The sequence below is a fragment of the Protomyctophum bolini genome, assembly GCF_963924005.1.
Source record: "Protomyctophum bolini genome assembly, chromosome: 13".
In the NCBI taxonomy this organism is placed as follows: Eukaryota; Metazoa; Chordata; class Actinopteri; order Myctophiformes; family Myctophidae; genus Protomyctophum; species Protomyctophum bolini.
Genome location: NC_137874.1, coordinates 16212027 through 16238021, shown reverse-complemented (window position 1 = coordinate 16238021; position 25995 = coordinate 16212027). Strand labels below are relative to the sequence as shown.

General features: G+C 40.5%; 1 protein-coding gene across 1 annotated transcript; it reads left to right on the top strand.

Moving 5' to 3' along the window:
• On the top strand, positions 1 to 25995 carry LOC308327549 (uncharacterized protein). Its single transcript, XM_080781070.1, has 31 exons — positions 1 to 295; positions 2696 to 2772; positions 7289 to 7339; positions 8272 to 8345; positions 8455 to 8909; positions 9152 to 9179; positions 9598 to 9635; positions 9721 to 9851; positions 10052 to 10142; positions 11201 to 11268; positions 11540 to 11590; positions 11708 to 11775; positions 13130 to 13164; positions 13413 to 13452; positions 13810 to 13844; positions 14605 to 14732; positions 14954 to 15071; positions 15258 to 16333; positions 16476 to 16710; positions 16902 to 17055; positions 17310 to 17465; positions 18321 to 18446; positions 18585 to 18630; positions 18735 to 18838; positions 19684 to 19808; positions 19975 to 20346; positions 20644 to 20927; positions 21201 to 21302; positions 21879 to 21946; positions 23098 to 23200; positions 25857 to 25995. Exons 1-31 carry the CDS (start codon positions 75 to 77, stop codon positions 25922 to 25924), a joined length of 4728 nt encoding a protein of 1575 aa, XP_080637196.1. The 5' UTR covers positions 1 to 74; the 3' UTR covers positions 25925 to 25995.

Sequence of the window (25995 nt, the reverse complement as noted above, 5' to 3'; positions counted from 1 at the left end):
GTAGGTTAGTTTCTGTCAGACAGTCAGTCTTTTTTTTGAGTGAGGCGAGTTCAAAACCGATCGTCACTAAGGGAATGTTCATTAACTCTCATTCAAGCAACAACCTTTTCTGGGATTTGGCTCTGGGATTAAAACTGGATTTTTGCTTTGCTGGTCTGGAATTAAAACAGGACTGTTGCCGTGCCGTTGGCAAGAAATGTGTCTCTCATGGAAACAACGACCAAGTCAATATGAAGGCTTCAGACATGCGTGATGGAGTCAGAGCTTCATTACCACGCAACTCCTGTCTCACCAGGTAGTGTTATAGCCTATTATGCCATGTGCTGCTGCATTATACAGTAGGCCCTGTGTGTGCTTTATTATTATTATTATTATTATTATGCATTTTCCTCCAATCATGAGATTATAGTAGTGTTCCAAATGTGTCTGATTTCTTTGCATCATCTCTTCCTATTTCCCTTGTTCATCCTGTATCCTATGTGATTGGATGACATTGGTATCCCAACCTGAAATTACATTTTCATGAACAAACTATCAGAATACATAGCTATTTTATTTAACACAAAAAGTCACTTGCTGCACCTTTAATTTATGCTATACACTGACTACACGCATGCATTTATTTGTGTGACCATACAGAAATATCTCTATAGAGCGTCGCAGTCCCGCCCCCTTTCAGAACGACGAGGGTCCAGGAAATAATTCCCCATTATTTTTCCCCATAGATGTTTCAAAAAGTATTTATTTAAAGACGTTTACACAAAGTTCACGACAAAGCCAACTCTTGTGACAATAAACACAATGTTTTGGGCCGATCAAATAATTAGTAAGAAGGAAAACAAGACAAAAAGTGTTGTACCCTGCCTTTGTTTTCTTCTTACTAATTACAGTATTTGATCTGCCCAAAACTCTGCCCTGTGTTTATTCTCATGATTTGACACAACAAGAGTTGGCTTTGTCCGTGGCGTAAACGTCTTTAAATAAATACTATTTTGAAAAGTCTATGGGGAAAATGAACGGGGAATTATTTCCTGGGCCCTCGTCATCGGTGGGACTCCAACGCTCTATAGCAGGGGTCTTCAACAGGTCTACATGTCTCCTCCAATTAGTAGGAGATAGACTGAAGGCTACAGTATATATACTGTATACACTATACAGTATATATACAGTATAGTACTGTAGCCTTCAGTCTGTCTCCTACCAATTGGATTCCCCAAAACATTTACAGATGTTTGTCATGGATACCATGCATTATACAGTACGGTCTATTAGCCTATTTGTGAATTCCAAAAGCTGTGATAAAGATAACGGCATTGTTCCACAGCATGTATTGACACTTGACTTGTACGGCTCTTAGTGACTAAAAGGTGTGTCTTTATCTGCACACATTGAGATGTTTACTTTAGGATTATGTATTTCAGCAACAGCCATGATTAATTTATTCCCACGACCACCTTGAGTGGACACAAGTGTAAAAGCTCTAAAAGATAGTAGTATACAGAGTTATGGTCAACAGCGAATGCCATTATGTTAGATACAGTATAACTGCGGTCCAACACTTTTTAAACAAATGATTAACATTACATAATATACTGTTCATTCCAACACACACTACTTATGGTCAAAGAAAACAAACCATCAAGGAGGTTGAGTCACCTACAATTCCCTCATACAGTTAGCTGTTTTAAAGGTGCTGTTTGCTCTCCATTTGCTTTTTGGCCTAAAATAAAACATGTTGTTAAAGGTTAAAAGCTCTAATCATAACACTAATTCAGTGTTCAGTGTTCTCCGGCTCTTAAGTAAAAAGAAAATACAGAAAATACTGAAAGAATAGGGATGCAGGGGTTTCATATATATATATATATATATATATATATATATATATATATATATATATATATATATATATATATACACATACTATCACACAGATAGTGTGACTATGAGTACCAGTAGGGGCAAAAGTGGCGCTGTTGTGCCAGAAACAGAGAGAGAGAGATAGTGTTGCACTGTTCTCTGAGAGAGAGAGAGAGAGAGAGAGAGAGAGAGAGAGAGAGAGAGAGAGAGAGAGAGAGAGAGCGAGAGAGAGAGAGAGAGAGAGAGAGAGAGAGAGAGAGAGAGAGGCAGGGGGAGAGGGGAGTTGCACCACTCAGTTCACACAGATTCTTATGTAATGGGTGGTGTTAAGAGATGTCCCAAACTGGCCTCTTCTGTATAGTTTCTGTAAGAGCTCCATCCTGTAATGGCTCTGTGAGTTACTGTAGATTATTATGTAATAGGTGGTGTTAAGAGATGTCCAAAACTGGCCTGTCTGGTCAGATAGCTCTGATGTGCACTAATTGGACAGAACAATACTGTGGCTTTCTTATCATTTAACCCATTAAGACCTGAGGCCGATTCTAAAAACGCCTGCTGAATCCCAAAAGTTTTCTGAAACACTTACCTGTTTTATGTTTGTTTTAGATTTTTTTATAAATTAATGCCCTACTACTTTGTATTACCACAGTGACACACAGAAGCTCAATTAACTGACATACTGTACAGTACAAGCTCAAAGCGCGTCGCGTCGACACGCATTCTGAACTGTAATTGAATCCTGAAAAGTATAACCGTTTTTGTTTTTTTTAGACATCTGAGGTTTCCACCCGGCGACAGCGTCGATGCATAAATACCTTTTTCATTATATTCATTTCAGGACCAGGAACGGTAAACCAAAACCATGTGTCAGAAGTTCATATTGGTTCCAGATCCTCCTCCTCCTTTTAGTCACAGGTGAGCTCATGACATCATAATAAGCATGTACAGTATTCAAGGAAAGGGAAGGAAACAATAGAAGGCATGCAGATTGCAGACGACGATGGTAGAGCATCACTCATCTCATCATCATTAGCCTGGCATCTGACTGAGGCACTAGCACTGTCTGACCTGTTCCACGTACAGTCAGTGTTGGCAAAATATTACTTTAACACTAATATACTACTTATTACTTATTACTTTAAAAAAAAGTAATAAAGGTACACTACTTATTACTCCCTGAGAAAAGTAACTAGTTACTTATTACTTTACTTATTACTTTTTTCTCTCGCCTCCAGTAATTGCATATTTTGTCCCCAAAAGTCTTACTTTGCATTTTCAACATTAGCAGTCCCCCCTCCCCTATTCTGCAGTGTTTATTTAACTCTAAAAAGTGTACTGTATAGTGTACACATGGTGATGGGTCCATTTGTACACTCATTTGAATTAAATGAACACTAAGACTTTTACTGTATGAATTAATTAATTACAGTCTAAATGAAAACCACACCTGGGCAAAAGATAATGAAATGCAATTTTTGAACAACTTATGTTGTTTATTAAAGCAAACAAATGCTATAGTTGCTTAAAAAAATATATACATTGGTCACAAAAAAGAAACAGTTTAGGTTGTTGTTCCGTGTTCCGGACGGTTTAAGGCCCGCCCTTCTGCATCCGATACTTCACACATACGTACCGACGAGTGTGCATCGTTTCCGTATCCGCTCTAGAGTCTAGATCTAGAGCGGATCAGCAGTCTGCAAAGCAACTTGACCCCTATCCAGTCTACCATTATAAATAAACACTCAAACCCACAGTTCCACCAAGGCTCGTGAAAATAGTAATAATATTACTTTTGGAAAAAAGTAAATGTAATATTATTACTCAAAATGTGAAAGTAACTAGTTAAGTTACATATTACTGGAAAAAAGTAATAATATTACTGGAAGTAGTATATTACTTAAGTTACTTGCCAACACTGCGTACAGTACAGACAGTGTCATGTAATCACCATACAGTATGCACACACACACACCGCACACGCGCACAGACATCACAATGGCTCCTAAATATAGATAACCTGCTTGTCTAGTTTTAGTATTGAAGCCAAGAAACAAATGGAAAAGATGTGTGAAGAAGGAAGGATGCGGAAGTTGTATTGAGGGTTATCTTTAATATACTGTAGGCTACATTCACACAACACCAACCTGTGCAAAGATAAGCTCAAATCTATCAAAACCATCTATATATCTATAATTTATACCATAATCATGAGATATGAGATAACAATGTAAAAAGAAAATAATAAGAAAGGAGGTGAAAATAAATTCTTAAAGCATTTATGTATGAATTAAAGATTATTTATACAATATTTTGGTCTAGTTTCCTTTTTACATTCTTTTTATCTGGTATACGAACGTCCCAGCTTCTAACTTGTGGGTACCAGAATCTTTCTACAGAAAGAATGTGCTTGTGCAAAGCATTCATTAATTCATCTGTGCTAGCTGTCATGAAACCTCAATATGAAGTCGTCAATGCAGAATGTTCAAGACACAGTAATATATGATGACTAATAGGAAGCTTCAAATATTGGAATGGAATATTGTATAAAGTTATTGTTAAAATTGAGCATTTACTCCAATGGTGGTAGTCTGTGTTCTCTTTCACCAGGACAGGCATCCTGTTCCCATGCACCACCGTCTCCGCCTCCTCCCCCATCCCCACCTATACAACTTACCCAAGCTGTGACTAAATCATCTACCCTTGCCCCATCTACCCCACCTCTCCTACCCCCATCTACCCCACCTCTCCTACCCACAACTATCCCACCTCTCCTACCCACAACTATCCCACCTCTCCTACCCCCAACTATCCCACCTCTCCTACCCCCACCTACCCCATCTACCCCACCTCTCCTACCCCCATCTACCCCACCTCTCCTACCCACAACTATCCCACCTCTCCTACCCACAACTATCCCACCTCTCCTACCCCCAACTATCCCACCTCTCCTACCCCCACCTACCCCATCTACCCCACCTCTCCTACCCCCATCTACCCCATCTACCCCACCTCTCCTACCCCCATCTACCGCATCTACCCCACCTCTCCTACCCCCATCTACCCCATCTACCCCACCTCTCCTACCCCCATCTACCCCATCTACCCCACCTCTCCTACCCCCATCTACCCCATCTACCCCACCTCTCCTACCCCCATCTACCCCATCTACCCCACCTCTCCTACCCCCATCTACCCCATCTACCCCACCTCTCCAACCCCCATCTACCCCATCTACCCCATCTACCCCACCTCTCCTACCCCCATCTACCCCATCTACCCCACCTCTCCTACCCCCATCTACCGCACCTATCCTACCCCAAAATACCACAACTCTTCTACCCCCACCTAATACTTCTACTCTAGTCCCATCTAATATTTCTACTCTAGTCCCACATATTTCTACTCTAGTCCCACATATTTCTACTCTAGTCCCATCTAATATTTCTACTCTAGTCCCACATATTTCTACTCTAGTCCCATCTAATATTTCTACTCTAGTCCCATCTAATATTTCTACTTTAGTCCCACATATTTCTACTCTAGTCCCATCTAATATTTCTATAGTCCCACCTAATATTTCTACTCTAGTCCCACATACTTCTACTCTAGCCCCATCTAATATTTCTACTCTAGTCCCACATATTTCTACTCTAGTCCCATCTAATATTTCTACTCTAGTCCCATCTAATATTTCTATAGTCCCACCTAATATTTCTACTCTAGTCCCACATACTTCTACTCTAGCCCCATCTAATATTTCTACTCTAGTCCCACATATTTCTACTCTAGTCCCATCTAATATTTCTACTCTAGTCCCATCTAATATTTCTACTTTAGTCCCACATATTTCTACTCTAGTCCCATCTAATATTTCTACTCTAGTCCCACATACTTCTACTCTAGTCCCATCTAATATTTCTACTCTAGTCCCATCTAATATTTCTATAGTCCCACCTAATATTTCTACTCTAGTCCCACATACTTCTACTCTAGCCCCATCTAATATTTCTACTCTAGTCCCATCTAATATTTCTATAGTCCCACCTAATATTTCTACTCTAGTCCCACATACTTCTACTCTAGCCCCATCTAATATTTCTACTCTAGTCCCATCTAATATTTCTACTCTAGTCCCACCTAATATTTCTACTCTAGTCCCACATACTTCTACTCTAGCCCCATCTAATATTTCTACTCTAGTCCCATCTAATATTTCTACTCTAGTCCCATCTAATATTTCTATAGTCCCACCTAATATTTCTACTCTAGTCCCACATACTTCTACTCTAGCCCCATCTAATATTTCTACTCTAGTCCCATCTAATATTTCTACTCTAGTCCCACATATTTCTACTCTAGTCCCACCTAATATTTCTACTCTAGTCACACATATTTCTACTCTAGTCCCATCTAATACTTCTACTCTAGTCCCACATATTTCTACTCTAGTCCCATCTAATACTTCTACTCTAGTCCCACCTAATTCTTATACCCTAGCCTCATCTACCCAAACTCCAACAAAAACCGCTAATAATTCAACAACCCCTGAGAGCACATCTAAAACAACTTCCTCCTCCACTCATACCACTGTAACATCCATCACATCGCACACTACAACAGGTAAGATACCCACATGTGGTATGGCACAAGCTTTGTCCATACCTGGGTTTAGAAAACTCCAAACCTCTCGAACAAACTAATATGAGTCCTTCTAGACCTTTCCCCCAGGACCCACCTTCTCCGAGCTCACTTTGCTACTCTGACTCAAGGTATAAGACTCTATAGGCCTGGTCTTTAAGATACCCAGTGCTCAGATACCTTTCAGACTGCCACAACCAAAACACACAGTCATTCACATTGCTAAATAAATATAGTGTAATTGTGTAATTGCTGATCTTTTGTTTTGTTGTTATACTATGCTATTTTAATTGTTATTCTCTGTATGCTTTTTTTGTTTTTTTGACCACTGGTCTTTGTAAATGTGCCCTATAAATAAAGTTTGATTTGATTTGATAGTGTCACATATGTGCCCACGGGTGTGGCATGATAAAGATACATAAATATATAATTATAACATAAGGTGATCAAATCATAATTTAATACCCTGTCCCGATGATAATTTAATGGTACCAAGTGTAGTTTTGGCTGAAAGACTGAAAGCACTTTTTAGAGACTGGCTGATATGTGCTGAGTGTATTGGAAAGAATTGAACATTCGTCTTTGGACATAAATGTGGCTTTGGTATTTAGGCCAGGTAATCTAAGCTATAAAGGGGTGTGACCCAAAAGAAATTGCAATAGTAATCATTCAAGGTATTTCATGATCCTTGGGGTCATCCAAATAACATTAAAATCACACCCATGTGAAGTGACTTAACCTATCTTAAACAGCTAACCTATCTTAAACACCTACGTATCTATTGTGTCCTCAGAGCCAACACATGGACAAGGCAATTTATTACCACAGTCCTGCACCAATGAATGTAAGTACAAACCAAAACAGCAGATCTACAAGCTCACGGCGCATCAATCAATCTGTGTGTGTGTGTGTGTGTGTGTGTGTGTGTGTGTGTGTGTGTGTGTGTGTGTGTGTGTGTGTGTGTGCAGGGCCATATACAACAAGACATACATAAATCTGAGGGACAAATGGCGAGAAATAGACAATAAATGTGTATGAGAAAGACAGGGAGGCAGAGGTTTTGAAAAATATATAATATCGACACGAAAATACCTATTTATCAAGGTATTATAGGTATGATATGATATTTGATAATAATCGCATTCTACACTTTCATGGCTGTACATAGACAAGTCACTGCATACAACACTATGATCGTTAGGGCATGCCTCTTGGTGAAGATGTGCACTCTACTGAGCACACGTTTCTTCTCTTGAGTTCACATCATTCACTTTCAACAAATACCTGCCTGTTTACTCCTTTATATTGCTGCCAATGGCCAGGGTTGTAACAGCAAGTAACATAATGTTTTGCCATGGGAGAGGGGTAAATGAATGTGAGAGTGAAAACTTCACTGGTCAGCTGCCATATCTTCCAGAGGGATTATATATATTGTAGCTGACCAACCAGTGCAAGCTCAAATGCCAGCACTGAAATTAGCATGTGAGACCTCCATGCGCAAGGAACTACCCAATTCCTTGAGCAGGGGACGAGGAACATTGATTTGCACTGACAATACCTGAAAGTGTTGATCAAATACTATTTTGTTGCCATCTCTGTGAATATATAAGGTTATGATATTATTTATGTGATAAACAATTCATCACATCGTTCAGTTTCTTTACCCAAACCTCAGGCGTGGTTCAGTGCTGGATTGTGTTTGGTTAAACTCGAGCAAAGACCAATAACCAGGTGATAATCTACTGTATTATTGTGAATTCTTATTCTTCCTTACAGCTGTGTACTACTGGATGGAAGTCACAGTGGACCTGACTGGAGATGAAAAGAATGAGTCAGACATCAATAACTGGGTACAGTATAGGGAAGAAATCCAACTGAACATGGACTACATCTATGAATAAAATAAAGTGTAATTATGGCTTAATAATTTATAGTCAGCATAATGTTTCTGTTTTTCAGCTCCATCGCTTGTTTGAAAATCACTTGGACAGCTGCTTGCCATACAAATTTACATTATTAGAAACCAATAGAACTACATCCACAGCCCCATACAACTTCACAACGACAATGACTACTACTTACAACTCTACAACAACTAAAACTAACAATGTTACAACGACCAAGTTAGATTCTACAGCAACGACAACCAAGTTAAAAACACCAACTATGACAACTGCTTCCAACTACACAACAACAACCCCAGACAACCTTACGACAAAAGCTACTACGTACAACTTGACAACTACAACAGCCACTATGTTTCAAACTTTAACACAAAGGATGAAATCAAGACAAAGAGCAGCTACGTATTCTCCAACAACAGCAACAACTACCAAGTTTACAACTACAGCAACACTAACTACAACAATTTCCAACGACACGACAACATTGAGAGGGCCCTCCAGCACAACCAGGTATCCGATCTCGCTCTAGTGATTCCTTGTAAATGAATGAGTGACATTCCGAAGCCCGCTATTCAAATCAATCACAAATACAAACACAAATATAACTTACAATTTTCATGAGTTTTGTTCCAAAGCCATTTTCAAAGCCAGGCAAAGAATATATCTCTGTAAAAAAAGATAAACATTTTCTATTCAGTCATAAATGAAGGTATTTATGAACAAATTAGACTTACTGTCACATTCTTTTGCAGTGAGATGGCTGGTACCCACCTATTTCAAGTAAGAAACATTTTTGTGTGTTAAAACAAAGTAATGAGAGAGAGAGAGAGAGAGAGAGAGAGAGAGAGAGAGAGAGAATTTACAATTTAGGCATTTAGCAGACGCTCTTAATCCAGAGCGATTTACATTAAGCAAGAACAAAAAAGCATGGGAATACATCACATAAAAACATTTATCATGAAACATGCGTAAGCTAAGAAAGTAACAGTGGAATATCTATATAATGAAACTATACATATAAACTATACATATATGCTACTATGCTTTACATATGTACTATGACGTGCTATGACTACATACAATTATAGTGCTGTCTACATAACATGCTATAAGTCTGTATCAAAGAGAGAGAGACAGAGAGACAGAGAGATAGAGAGCGAGCGTATGTTAATCATTGTGGAACTGTTTTTTCTAACAGGGCATTGATGTTTCATGTGTCAATAAAACCGGATTTAGGTCAGTAAAAAATAATTATATTTCAGCACTTTTAAATGATGCATCATGGCGTCTTTACATACTAATATTCGAACTCTTCATATAGAAAGACAAAGTGCACAGTCCTACTGAAAGTGAGGCAGCCCACACATCCCTGTTGTATCCTCCGCACACTGTGCCAGGGTGGAAACAGCTCTCTGCAGGCTCATATGGTGGGGACCAGAGTGAACAGAGTGGGTGAGTGAGTCTCACAAAATATAGCAATATAATTATATTGATATTGTGACAGATTTAGGATATCCTGATTCGTGATATGGCATGAAGTTGTTGAGATATGTTCAGATAATAGTAAAATAGATGACCATAAACTGACGTGTCGTGAGCTTGTAGGTAAGCCTTTCTGGTAAAAGGATCTGAGTATCTTTGTCATTGCACAGGAAGGACTTCGAGAAATGACGAAATGAAGTGTAATAATTCCCTCCAGTATCCAACAGCATGCATCTATTCTGGTTCGGCAAATAGCTCATGGTAAGCAACTCTGCATTATGGAAAAGAACATTTAAAGGGATGTAGAGCACCGAGTGGGTAACTATGGAAGTTGGAGATCCATGCCCCACCCGGCTATGCAATACCCGTTGTCCGTGCCCATGTCAGAGTAGGCATTCTACCCATCTGTCAGTGTCCCTGTTATGCCCACAACTGTATGGAGAATTCTGTATCTCTGTGTCCCTTTATTCCTATGGAGTTCTGTGTCAGGCATGCCCAAATATGAAGTCTATGCATATGTCAGAACATCATGTGATGTCAGAACAGGCCAGGCATTTGTGCTGGTTCTGGGCAACGGTGTATCCGACGGATTCGACACGGGCAATGCATCCCTGTGGTGGTGTGGACGCGTGTGTCGAATCTGAGTGCGATGCAAGAGGTTTTAATAGTAGAATTAAATACACGAGGGAGCAAGAATACACAAGGAGAAACACTAGGAAACTACTAGGTACTAGTAGGAATACAAGGAATAAACACGCTGACTTACGTTGATGAACTGACAAAGGAACTGAAAAACCAGGGGAGTATAAATACATTAAAGGACACAGGTGAACTCAACTGAAAATCAACACAGGGATTGGCTGGGGGACTAAGAGGACACAGGTGGAGAACAAAAACTAATAACAGTACAGACAAGGCAGGCAAACAGTAACAGGGCAGACAGGAAACACTAGGAACAAAACAACAAAATAAAAGCTTACAGGGGTAGCCTAAGGTAAAACTCAAACTGGAACTAGGAAACCAAGAACACACACTTCAAAAAGAGCACAACAGAAAAGTAAAACTCCAACTAAAACTAAGAACAAGGGACACTAGAAAACATAACACATGTCACGGAACGTGACACACATGTACGTACGTATGTGAGACAAAAGAATTATGGAAAAATCACAGCCTTCTGACCTCCTCAGAGAGGCCGGGGGCCGTGATTTTTCCATTTATTTATTTCTTAATATGTTTATTTAATTTGAAAGTGAAATATCCCATAAATAAGGCAAGAAAGAGTTTGGTGTGATACTTTTTGTATTATGTTCTTACAGCAGTCAAGAAGATGTAATGCCTTATGTGCCTCCATGGACTAACACAACTGGCTTTGAGAAACTAACAGGTAAGTTATAGCTATGAAATAATAGCTATGAAATAATCATAGATCACAGAATTAAGTATTTATGTTGAAAATGTTTGAGGAAATACATGTATACATTGCTCTTTGAAAGACGCATGCTTTTACCGTATATGGTATATCTTTTACAAAGTAGCTTATAAGCATTAGTTAAAATAATGTACAAATATTATGTATGTACTTATAATGTTTTCTTTGTTGCTGTTCTATTATAAATTAGATTTAAATGTTAATGCATGTTGTGGCTATATTTCAGGTGGTGGTCAGAAGAGGTCTTGCAACTGCTCTGCTTATTGCAATGGAACTGGTTGGTGCATTGTCCGCTAATAAGACTGAGCCATATCTGATATTCTTTTGAGCTATAACAATTGTAATATGACTCACAACCCCATGATTCCTATGTTGTTTTTTGTTACCGTTTCAGATGCATACTATTATTTGAAAATTTCAATTCAAGACCCCAGCATTACATTTTCAAACATCTCATCTCTGGTGAGTTCCACATTTGTGTGCATGTGTATTAAATTTGACCAAAACGTGACCAAAATTGGGAGACACCACACAAAACCACAGTGAGGCACGAAGTTCAAAGTCAACGTTATTTTATTCCACTACTGTACTACAATAAAAGCAGAGCAGTGGGATATATGGGCAGACAGGAACATCAATTCAATGTCCAATAAAAAAGGGGGGGTCTTTCGGAAGTCCAGGGTCATTAAAAGCACTGTAAGATGTAGAATGGAGAGTCATTAAATGCCACAAGGTCCAACAATTACAATCCATGAACAGATTAAAGTGTCTTGTGCATTAGGGTTTTTATTCCCTTTTTCCCATGGGGCCCATTTGGTTCATGCTCCAATCCAAGTCCTTCCTCCTCCTCTGTCCTTGCTGGCAAAACTGCCTCACCCTCCGACACTCTGGCCTTTAAATATGAAGAGCCTTCCAGCCTAGCACCTACAGAGCGTCGCAGTCCCGCCCCCTCGAGAGACCCGGAAAATAAATCCCTGTTCATTTTCCTCATAGACTTTTCAGAAAGTATTTATATAAAAGACGTTTACGCCGCGGACAAAGCCAATTCTTGTCGTGACAAATCATGACAATAAACACAATGTTTTGGGCCAAACAAAGCTTTTTTGTTGTTTTTCTTCTTAGGAATTATTTGTTTGGTCCAAAATATTGTGTTTGTTGTCATGATTTGTCATGACTCGAGTTGGCTTCGTACGACACTTAAAAGGTCTTTAAATTAATACGTTTTGTAATGTCTATGGGACATGTCTATGGGACAAAATTGGGATTCATTTCCTGGGCCACTGAAAGGGGTGGGACTGCGACGCTCTATAGCAGCCTGCAATGTAGTCGTTAGCTCATGACCTGCACCTGTTCTTACTTATTGGAGTCATCAATGCTGACCTGTGCCACTGCCAGTAGAATGGCTTCCAAAACATTGCAACTTGTATAACTCAAAATGAAATAATAAAGAAAGCATGCATGCATGCACACAAAATCAACATATTCAACATAAAACCAGCTATAACACAAATTCAGTCAGCTTGACACTCAACACACCTTTCTGTCCCTGCCAGCATTGCACATATTTAGCAGATCCCGTAAATTATAGTCCAGACAATTGATGCTTGTGCATGTGCTTATTCAATATAAACAAGCCCCCCTATAACATCCCCAATTTAACTTCCAATGCCAAAACCTCTAAACATCGATCATCCTGTTTAACAAAATTGAGCAGTAGTTCTGACCTGATAAATGTAAACAGCATAGCTATACCTTTTTTGCAACAAGATGGGGGGATTGAACTAACTTACCTACTGATGTCTTGATGTCCCTACAGATTTCTAACCCACCACCTTGTATCCCAGCAACTGGGTATGTTGTTATATTTGCACACACATGGCTTTATAATCAGGAGAGTCAGACTATTATTTATTTTGGATGCCTGCCATGTTATTTATTTTTAGTCACTGACTGGATTCTTTGAATGGTTTGTTCATTTTTGTACATTACAGTTGTGCATAGTATCTGTTATGGAGCTTGTATTCAGTTCATTGTTGTGCACCTACACTGTAGCGTATAATCATGTAATGTTAGACCATTATGATATTGTTTCTTTACAGTATTTTGTGTCCATCGCCTACTATTGCATCTGCATATCAGGTAAAGACCTCCCCAAATTACTTTCATATGCCTTTAGTTTAACATGCCCTTTTGAAATCAATAATTGAACAAAATATTAGTGCTGTCAAAATCAATTGGGTCAGTCAGAAAATAGTCCAAATTTAAATTAAAAAAAATCCTAATCTAAATGCAGAACATGCTTGAACTTACAGGATAAGTTAAAATTAAGATCCAAACGTGATGAATAGTTTACATTGTTACGTCAGTTAGTTCAACTTACCCACAACTCATAAGGTCTACAATAAAATGATGAAATAGAAATACAATTCATTCAATGAATTGGTTTATCTCAGAAGAACTAAAGAGCACAATGCATTTGTTTTATTTTGTATGCAGGGTGCACACCTAGACTGTGGAGGTGGAACAACACAGTGAGTCTGTCATTAATTTACTGCGGTTCACACACAGTACACAGCATACAGTCCCCCTGTCAAGGGTCAGCAGGATTCTGCTGTATTTCTTGAAAGTTACACAGCATAAATATATAAACACAAAACTGTAGTCTGGCCTGGGCCACGGCTGAGTGGTCCAGGCACTTAGGCTGGACCTAGGCGGGTTCGAATCCCAAGCTGTCAGCCTTTGACGCATGTCCCCCCCCCCATCTCTTTCCTGTCACATTACTGTACCCTATCAAATAAAGGCAAAAAAGCCTAGTAGTCTATTTAGTCTATTTTTCTCTTTCAACTATATTTAGTAGCTAGACCGTGCACTCCTTATCCATTTTTAATTGAAAGATAAAGTAAAATTGTAGTGTACTGTTTAACCCAATCCAAGCCATCCACGAGAGATCTCGAGGAAAGCTATTATTACCATCTGGGCCATCCATGAGAAACACGAGATTTGATTAAAAAAAATATCTAAAAGTATTATTGGTACCTTCTTTTTCGCTTCCGTTCAGCTAGCATCCACAGGGTCCCATTGTGGAAACAGCCTACTGTACATGATAATCCCGTTTATGGTAACAGAATGGAATCGGTTTTAATGTATTTGTTAAATATTTCCTTTGGTTATGTGTCAGTAGACTCAGTACTAGTTCAGCAACATGTTGTAAAAAGTACGACTTCTAAAGTACTGCTGTCTGTTTTTATGCTGATTGAAATATACTTCATATAATTGCATTTCTGTTTCTAGTCTCCAGTCATGTGATGTGATTCTGAGCTTTGCCAGAGAGTTCCCTGTGTGTGACGTTTTAGCTGTTGCAACGGCTGTGCTTTCTTCTGCCAAATACATTGATTATAATGGACAATTAACCAGAGCCGGTGAGTGTTGCAGACTACATACAGGTGGTAACGCATAGGGCTGGGCAATTACTGAAAATATATTTTCACCAAAAATATATGGCCCAGCCCTATCTCGCATATCCATACGATTGGAAATCCCTGCCTCTGATCGTCTGGTTATGCAAGACTCACACACATAAAATCAACAAAAAAATGTTTGTAAAGCTTGTCATTCATGTCTGAATGTATCGATCACACAGCAATTTGTTCGCATTCGAGAGCTGCTGGAAATCCACTCCAGTCAAAGTTCACCTTTCAATCCTTGGATATATCGCCTTCTGAGTTTTGTTCACCTGAAGTGGCTGACATCCTCACATGGTTTGTATAATCTCCAGAATCATCCCATGACAAAACGCATTAGAAACTGAACTTGTCATGTCAGTCATATAGGCCAGAGCTAAGTACTGTACTGGATCCTTTTCCATAATGAATAATGCAATAATGCTATTGTATGAATATGTATGAATAGCATATTCACTTTTGTATGTCTCGTTCTCTTTCTAGTCCAAAAGGTAAAAGTGCATGCGTGCTCCTGGATGACACATGGACACATGAACAGTGTAATGGGATCATTCCATCTTCTGCCACAACACCAAGCTCAAACACAACAACACCAGAACCAACCACTGTACTGCAGAATACCACGTCCACATCTGTGAACACAACCTCATCCCCAATGAATACAACTAGCCCCGCCCCTGTGAACGCAACCTCATCCATTCTGAATACAACTAGCCCCGCCCCTGTGAACGCAACCTCATCCATTCTGAATACAACTAGCCCCGCCCCTGTGAACGCAACCTCATCCCCAATGAATACAACTAGCCCCGCCCCTGTGAACGCAACCTCATCCATTCTGAATACAACTAGCCCCGCCCCTGTGAACGCAACCTCATCCATTCTGAATACAACTAGCCCCGCCCCTGTGAACGCAACCTCATCCATTCTGAATACAACTAGCCCCGCCCCTGTGAACGCAACCTCATCCCCAATGAATACAACTAGCCCCGCCCCTGTGAACACGACCTCATCACCTCTGAATACAACTAGCCCCGCCCCTGTGAACGCAACCTCATCCCCAATGAATACAACTAGCCCCGCCCCTGTGAACACGACCTCATCACCTCTGAATACAACTAGCCCCGCCCCTGTGAACACGACCTCATCACCTCTGAATACAACTAGCCCCGCCCCTGTGAACACGACCTCATCACCTCTGAAGCCAACTAGCCCCGCCCGTGTGAACGCAACCTCATCCCCAATGAATCCAACTAGCCCCGCCCCTGTGAACACGACCTCATCCCCAATTAATCCAACTAGCCCCGCCCCTGTGAACACGACCTCATCCCCATTGAATACAACAAGCTCCGTCCCTGTGAATGCAATCTCATCCTCATCCCAATTCAATAAAACAACCTCTGCCCCTGTGAGCACAACATCCTCCCTTCATAATATTATAACTACAGCTGGCAAGACCACAGTGACGACGGTGACAGTACAATCCAACAAACCTAACACAACTGCCGGAGGTCCTTTGAAGCCTGTTGGATACACCACAAATGCCCCCACCACCATTACAGGTATAAAAAAAAAACTTTTCTTGGGTTTACGAGCAAAAGCTCATCTAAGCAAAGGTTCTTCCTTTCTTCATTGTTAAAAACGGCTGTTCTTGTATTCTGCATACCCTGATAAAAGCTTGGAACATCAAATAATCATCCTCAGAATCACCAACCACCAACAACACAGCGGTCAGCAACGAGCAAGCTGCTGACAGGTTGCTGGAGTTAACCAAGGACGTTTCCAAACTCAACTCCAGTCAGGTGGAGCAGCTGGTGTCCAACTTGGAGGGTCTCCTGAGCGGGCCCAACGTCAGCCTGGCCCTGGGAAAAACCTCCATCAATATCGTCAGCAACCTACTGGATGCCCCCACAGAGACTGTGGCTTCCTCTTCCAAAAGGTCAGCTGTGATCGACGACGAGAACATTTGACTGACTTATCAGTTGTCAAACGATAAATCTCTTTGGATCTGGTTAAATGAATGCAGATTTTACTGTGTGATTGTAGAGACAAGAAAGCAGTATAGTACTCTATCACTACTATTGATGCTAATAATAATAATAATAATACATCTGTAATTGTTTGTATCAGGCTCATAGGAATTGTTGATACAGTGGGACTGAAGCTGGTCTTAGCAGGAGATACAGAGACCATTCTGTCCAAAGCTCTGGCACTCTCTGTGAAAACAGTGGACGGTGACTTTGAGGAGACCACTTTTTCTGTCTCAGACCCCGACACTGTACAGGTATGACACAGACATTAATACCGGTAAGTTAGTAGGTCAGAGTTAGCCTGGATATAGACTAGTATTTCTCCATGGGGTGGTAGAGCCCACCAGGGGGTGTAAAGAGATGGTGGTGGCGCTGGAAACAATATTATTTCCCTGCAGGGATTGAACCCATTCGAAAACATGTAATGGCAGTAGCAGTGATGCATGGTGTTCAGTGGTTGGAATCACAGTGCTATTAACTGTCCCATTGGTGTCCTGTTGTCCTGTAGGTCCATGGCCCTCGCAGAGCCAGGAGTGTGAATACGTCCGTGCCTCAAGCCTCAGTCAGATTGCCAACATCTCTCATAGAGCACCTCAGCTCTCAAGAGCAGCAGCAGGCCTCCCGAGTCCAGTTCAACTTCTACCAGAAGAGCACACTGTTCCAGGTATGCTCTCACTAGTCCGATTCAACTACTACCAGAAGGGCAGTAGGGCACACTGTTCCAGGTATACTCTCACTAGTCCGATTCAACTACTACCAGAAGGGCAGTAGGGCACACTGTTCCAGGTATACTCTCACTAGTCCGATTCAACTACTACCAGAAGGGCAGTAGGGCACACTGTTCCAGGTATGCTCTCACTAGTCAAGCCAAAGCAGGCCACATGATGCCATCAAAAGTAAAGATGGAGTGCCACATTTTTTGTATTTTTCCAGTTTTTCATGTGTCTATGCTAGACTATTTTAGTACTTCATTAGACACCCTGGAGTCGTTTGTATGTGCAATTATGTATTCCCTTTGTATTTAGGGTTTCTTCCTGGAGGCTGAACCCTTGACAGTCAAACGTGCCAATGAAAAAAACTGTAATATAGTGACATCACATTATCAGCCCCTCCCCTAACCCCTCCCCCTTTATCATACAACTACAGCTGTGGGTGCGGCTTAAGTTCAGGTGGATCACCACCCATCACCACCCACTAGGGCGGCAAACCAGGCATACTTAATGAACTGGTGGGGACCACATAAAAACGTCATTTTAACAAATAGTGTACACTTTTAAAAAAAAATCATCTTCCTTATATAACCTGACCTGATGATCATGTTTTAGGGTGAAAGAAAATCATGGCACTCCATCTTAACTTTTCCTGTGTGGGTTGCGTGCAATACGTTAGTGATGACCAAGTGGAGATGCCTCATTGGCAGAGTGGTAGAAATGTGGTCTCTCATGTGGACGACAACGATTCGAATTAGGACTGCAGCTACAAGATTAGAAATCTCAGTGGTTCCAAATGTTCTCTTTAGGACAAATCCTTGGGAGATCAACGCAAGGTGATTAGTGGGATCGTGGGTGCCAGTGTGGCCAACCTGACCATCACAGGACTGAAGGAAGATGTCTATATTCACCTGAGGATCTCAGAACCTATTCCGGTGAGTAAAAGAACCGCGCACATGTGCACACACACACACACACACACACACACACACACACACACACACACCAATAAACATGAATTATGAATTATGAGTAATTTATCATAATCTATGTATTTATATTCTTTACTACAGGCTAACTTTGTGGCCACATGCGTTTTCTGGGACTTTTCCAGAAATGGTAAGTTGTCAACTGTCTGAATGAAACAGAGATATACAGTACTAAATATGAATTGATTCTGATCACAGGAATGTTGATGTGCGTGCTATGATGTGTCACTGTAGATGGAGCAGGTGGATGGAATCCATATGGCTGCCATGTCCGTAACAGCACGGACAATGTGACCACCTGTGGTTGTGACCACCTAACCAGTTTTGCCATACTACTGGTACGTACGTGGTAAAACGTGGTTACCTTCAGAATCACGTCATCCACCCAAATATAACAGTTTGGTGACACTGGTGCATTCTTTGAGACACGCATATGGGTATTTCGAATCTGCATTAGCCGAACATACACGTTGTTACATTTTATCATTTCTTTCCGTCATAGCGCAATTATGGTATTGTATAATATATAATTAGTATTGTATAGTATTGTAGTGCAGGTGATTGCAACAACCACCAATGCAGTGAAAAATGAAAATGGGGCCGCCAAATTTCTGTGATTCTGCCAATAATCATATTCTTTGAGCCACAGTCAAACAAAGAATCAAGTGACATCGATCCCCTTCCCCTATTCACACATTCTAGGACATGATGTATATGTAGTCAGAATAATAGGGCTGCAGCTATTGATTATTTTATTGATTGTTTCGATTAACCCATTCTGACCGGGAACCCATTTTGGTGTTAGCATCATGTTATGCTTTAGCTATTGAAAAATAGCAGATCTACAAGCTCATAGCGCGCCACCGAGTGGCGCGCTATGAGCTTGTAGATCTGCTATTTTTTGAAAAATCGAAGAACGACTGACATTTTTATAATCTGATCTCAGGTCAGAATGGGTTAATCAGACCAGTGTGTGTCCAGTGGAAACCTCGTATGAATCTGATCTCAGGTCAGAATGGGTTAATCGAATAATGCTTTTCATACATTTATTTTTAAATAATAAATACCTGTGATATACAGTAACAGGTTGAAATTACGGCAACTCAAGGAATGTGTTCAAAGTACACTCAGTTAATTTCCTCACTTCAGTCTTTAGAAATTGTCATTACATTTGTTCTCACAGGACATTGCCAGAGAGACCATAATCAGCCGCATAGACGCAACCATCCTGACCTACATCACATACATCGGCTGTGGGATCTCCGCCATCTTCCTGTCCTTTACCCTGCTCACATACCTGTCGTTTGCGTAAGTCAGAAAGCCACACGCCACACCTGCTGTCACCTCACTCACAGACGGCACCTAGATCATGCCCCCATGGCATCTAAAATCTAAGCTTAAAGATGATTCGAATCACAGCCAGACACCACTAAACCCAGCGATGGTTATTTCCTTTCTATTGGACCGCTTGCAGGAAGTTGCATAAGGACATCCGTGCTAAGATCCTGATGCAGCAGTGCCTGTCGTTGCTGCTTCTCAACCTGACGTTCCTGGTGGACTCCTGGCTGGCTCTCTACCCGGACGCGGTGGGCCTCTGCATCTCCACGGCCTGGTTCCTCCACTACTTCCTGCTGGTCTCCTTCACCTGGATGGGGCTGCAGGGGGTGCACATGTACCTGACCCTCATCAAGGTGTTCAACACCTACATAACCAACCACTTGCTCAAGTTAACACTGGTGGGATGGGGCGTCCCACTCGTCGTGGTCATCATCGTCATCGCGATTGACAAGGACAACTACGGCTCGGTCAACTATGCGAAGTTCACCGATGGCACTTCAGACGACTTGTGAGTCTTAACATTAACACAGTGATGTACAATGTGCAGTAGCCTATAGTGTATTATTATTAGGTTAATTTGAAAATTACATGTCCACCATTTTGGATAGATCTATCCAAAATGTGTGTGAATCATGTTCAGATGTTGGTATCATCTGTGTTTTGGAAATACAAAAGAATTTCTGGTGGCAGAATATTTCCAAAATGGATTGGCTTTGTAGCCTTTGTTCTTTGTGAGACACAGATAAAAGCACTCCCAGATTTTGAAACCTGTCCATAGACACTCTCCTTGTCCTTTCTCCCACAGTTGTTGGCTAAAAAACGACATTGCCTTCTACGTGGCAGTGGTGGGTTACTTCTGCATAATTTTTCTGTTCAACTGCATCATGTTTGCGTTGGTGATGGTGCAGCTGTGTCGCATCAAGAGGCAGAACCCCCACAACCAGCAGCATCGCAATATGCTACAGGACATACGCAGTGTGATGGGAATCACTATGCTGCTGGGCCTTACCTGGGGCTTTGCTTTCTTTGCATGGGGGCCTGTGAGTCTGGCCTTCATGTACCTGTTTGCCATCTTTAACTCCTTACAAGGTGAGCTTCACTTGACTTTGTCCAGTACAAAGCAGGGAGTACGTGCAGGAATTCATGTAGTTTTATAGGTTTCCAGTCTAATGATAATAATAATTCTGTATTTTATATAACTTGTGTGTGGTCAATTAATGTTTTCAAAATAATATGTTCTACTGATGAAGTTACAATATAATCAAATATCGACCAAAAATATGGATTGATACGATGCATGGTTAAAAATGTAGAAAATATTAATCTCTGACCAATCAGCTAAGGGCCATTTTTGTCTTGCAGGGTTCTTCATCTTCGTGTTCCACTGTGCGGTGAAGGAAAACGTGAGGAGACTGTGGAAGACCTACCTGTGCTGTGGCAACCTGAGAATGTTAGAGAACTCAGGTTAGTTTCAAACTATGCAATGTGGATACAAGTGGCTCATTTATTAAACTAGAGCGGTGCCCATTGGGCACTAGCCTACTTGGAACGATGCAAGTTGGAAATGAATGCCCCACCCAGTTATTATGTATGTGTCCCTTTTAGGCCCATATATGGAGTTCTTTGTCAGGCATGCCCAAATATAGAGTCTATGCGGATGTCAGAACATATTTGTGATGTCAGAACAGGGCAGCTCGGCCTGGGCTGCTCTAGCAGTCCAGGCACCTAGGCTGGTAATCCAGCCTGACAGCGTGTCCCATCAACCTTTTCTGCATGTCTTCCCCCATATTCTCTCTCCCCCTTTCCTGTCAAACTACTGTAATATGTTCTTATTGGCATCTGTTACTGAGGCAATAAGGTTGCCAACCATTTGTCTCATACAATTAAAAACCAAAATAGATTCCAGACAATAGATTTTGATAGTTTTCTAGTCTCTTCGAAAAACAAAGTGAAAGACAGAGGTTTGAAATATATTTGTGTAAATGTGTAAGAGAAGTTTTACAGGCATTTGATCCTTTTGTTGAACTTGTCTCTTCATAGACTGGAGTCGCACAGCAACAACACAGAAAACCTGGAGTCACACACAGTCGAGGACGATGCATTCTACGGTAACTAAATTATATAAAGAGTATGGTATGGTCCTGACCTAGCCTGGTGAAACCACTCCCCCTGCTGGACAACTCAGGCAGAATGAAAATCTGGTGAGGGGGGAGGTGTTTACCCAGGCTAGTCCTGACCTGCTCTATATAATAGATAATAGGTTATAGTATAAAAATATAATAGGTTATAGTCATTATGTTGTTATCATGAGATTGTAACAATCGCCCCCTTATGTCTTAAGGCAAATTATCACTAAGGAAAAATTAAGCGGGATCGTATAGGATTATGTTCAGAATCATTTATATAGATAGCCAGACCTGAATGACAGCATCTATAGCAGACAGTACAATTCAATGATATCGCCTTTCCCTGTCTCTTTCCCTATATTAAACAAAATACACAGGCATACAAACTTAAACCCCCAAACAATAATTACTTCTCAAACCCCCCCCCAAAGTCAGCAAATAATAGTGTCCGCGTTCCCCTCAAGATGAGGCGCGCGCACGCGAGAGTCTATATATCCTTGTCCCAAACTCCCGACGCAACAAAAAGTTCCTCTTCTCCAACAAAACGATCCAAAGTAAATAAGAAAACGTTCGGGGTACCCCTATATTTGTAATCCAACGAATCCACACAGAACAACTTCTCACCGGTATAGCTGTAGCATTGATATAGCCTCCAGACACCGGCTGGTTATCTTCCTCTCCGATCTCCGGTCCCCGTCGGCAGCGGCACAACGACGCCCAGTCCGCCGGGCCCGACTGTCCTATATAATATTAATCGCCAAGGCTGCAGATTAGTTAATTTACACGCTAAGTCGCGGTCATAGTGTAAAATCCATCTGGCGCCTGAAGCTCCTCCGTGCAGGCCTGCACTCTGTTTGTTTGTCGATCCCCTCAAGATGCACCCTTGGGTGGTGACAATCAACGAATCACTGAACGCTGTCACTCACCCCTGTACAAGGCTATTACCATAATTGTGAAACAGAAGCTAATATTTAAATAATCAGCGTCACATGTATCATTTCATTTCTTAAATAATAACATGTATAAAGCAAAACAAAGCAGAAAAACATTACAAATGTGCTTCGTCACAAGATAACCTTTGTTATGTTGAATCTAACAGAATTTAACAAAAGGAATGTCTTCTCTCCTTTAAGGCATCTGTGTCCAACAACTCCTCCAGCCCTTCCCCTCTCCTTGTCAGTGACCCGTCATCATCATTATCATCATCATCATCATCGGAACCATTCAATGGCATCGGTGAGCGAATATATAGTTATGTTAACATTAACATTAATTTAATATATACATTTTTTAGGAAATTAAAAAATATATTGTTTTTTTTCTCCACAAAATGAAGAAAACCTTAGATTTTAAAAACAGAGCAATACTGCCTCACCAAAGTTGGTATTGTGACTTTATTGTCAATTACTTGAGAAGGGGACGGACAGGCGGACAAGCTGCAGGTTTGTCAGAAACACTTTTAAATGCTTTTCATTGCTTCAATATATATATATTGATATTATATATTGATATATATTGCTTCAATATATATATATATATATATTGAAGCAATGAAAAGCATTTCAAATTATTATTTGTCGCTGTCTGGCAGAAACCAGCTAACTCCATTTTTAAGAGTAAATATATATATATATATTTACTCTTAAAAATGGAGTTAGCTGGTTTCTGTATATATATATATATATATTTACTCTTAAAAATGGAGTTAGCTGGTTTCTGCCAGACAGCGACAAATAATAATTATATCAGGATTACAATAATAGAACATGGCTTTCAGTGTCATTCATGACCTATTGATCCTCTTAATCCAGCACTGGTTTGACCTTTCACTTTTCAATAATTAAATGTGGAATCCTATAGGCCACTGGATGCAGTGTTTGGTCATGGCCATTATAGCACTGTTAGATATATATTACGCAATATCTGTATTGTGTGTGCTCTTATTAGGGTTGCATTTATCATTCATTTCTGCAGTGATTATGCTATTAATTACTTTTCAATTAATTTAATAATTGAGAAGCTATATATTGAGTGTGTGTGTGTATATATATATATATATATATATATATAATATATAAAGGCTGCATAATTTATCATTATCGTATCGTTATCGAGGTATGAACATGTGCAATATCAGTATTGCAAACAGGCAACGGTGTTGTATCGTATCGATATCGCACCATTTGGCAAAAATACAGAGATATGACATTTTGTCCATATCGTGCAGCCGTAATATATATATATATATATATATATATATATATATATATATATATATATATAGTCTCAATGAATCGACGCAATGATGCCAGCCAGGTTGAAAGTGTGGGGGGGAGGGGGGATAAAGTTGATTTATTATTTTATTATTACACTGAAATAGAAGCCATTGTATTGCATCAATTTAAAATAACTATATCTTGTTTGAAATTACCACTAATGAGGTCATTAGAGTAAGCACAGCCCGATCCTGTGAGACGCAAAGCAAGACAGAATTGGTACCATCTTATAATGAGCACTAGTGAGGACCAGTTATATGAAAATAAGGTTGGAAATGGGTGATATGCAAATGAAGTGTTTCCTCATTTTGCTGAGGACCCGGGAACCACCTCAAGGACTTGAGAACTATACAGTGCCTTAAAAAACAAGTAAAGGTTTCATGGGGTTTTTGATGGCATATGGGAAATCTTGGGCATTGCAATAGCGTTGTCACAAAATATTGATTAAAGTAAAGAAAAATTATCTATCAATAAAAAAGGGGCGAGAATCAAATTGTGACCTTAACAAGAGCTTAAATGTCACCTGCTGTTAGATGTGAAGAGTGCACACTGCAGTTAAAATATTAGCCACTATATGGCAGGAGAGGACTTTACAACAAGAGCTCAAGTTTCCCCACCTTCTAAAGGACAGCAGCCACCAAAAATACTAGAAAAGTGCATTCCTCAGCTCCCCTTTCCTTGTATGAGTGAAAATGTAATTTTGAGAGTTACATAACATACCTGTAATGGTAATTTACAATTAAAGGTGTCTTCTTTGACTCAGATCTCACTTTTAATCTCCAAGTTAAAAAGGTTGTTCAGTCAACTTTATTGCAAAGATCAAGTCCATCCTGTCATTTGCAGACTTAGAGGTCATACAGGCTTTTATAACCTCCTGCCTAGATTACAGCAATGATCTGCACACCTGCTTAACACAAAAGTCCATCTCTCGCCTGCAACCGTAAAATGCTGCCGCCAGGCCAACACTAAAAAGCGTGCCCATATCACCCCCGTCATGGCAACTACCTGTGGCTTTCAGAATTTATTTGAATATGCTTTTAATAGCTTTTAAGGCCCAAAATGGTCTTGCCCCCAGTATATCAAGGATCTGCATCTGATGCCTCCCTATAATCCACCCAGCACCCGAGATCCTCAGAGGAGGCCCTCTGAACAGGCTTTTTGCAAGCACCCAAGCTGCGGAACGCCTCTGGCAATTAGAAAATACAATTCTGTCATATTTTAAAACACTTCTGAAAACACATCTGTTTAGGAAAGCCTTTCCTGTCAGTACGTTATTTCCATGTAATTTTGACAAAAATGTCCAACACAAGCCAGGATGGCGATGACCCCTGGCTGTACTGTAATAACCAGTAAGACGCGCAAACGCGGGAAGCGAACGCAGCTGAGACCCTGCAGATCATGTCTGTCTGTCTGTCTGTCTGTCCCGCTGTTACTGTATATGTGGACCTGGCCCCTTTTGTGCCCATATATGGAGCTGAGTGATTGCTGATGCAACACACTCCATATTTGGACGTATAGCGGGACAGACACACAGACAGACAGACATGATCTGCTAGGTCTCATAGTAAGTGCTCACTGCATTCGCAATTAATGTAAAACTCTGTGTCCCACTTTAGGTAATCCAATTAATGACACATTGATCACAGCCGATGAAGAGCCCCGTTCAAGACGTCATCCTCAATGAGATCAACAGCCAGTACAGAAACCAGCAAACGTCTTAACCACTCGAAACATAGAGCAAAGATTCTGCAAAAA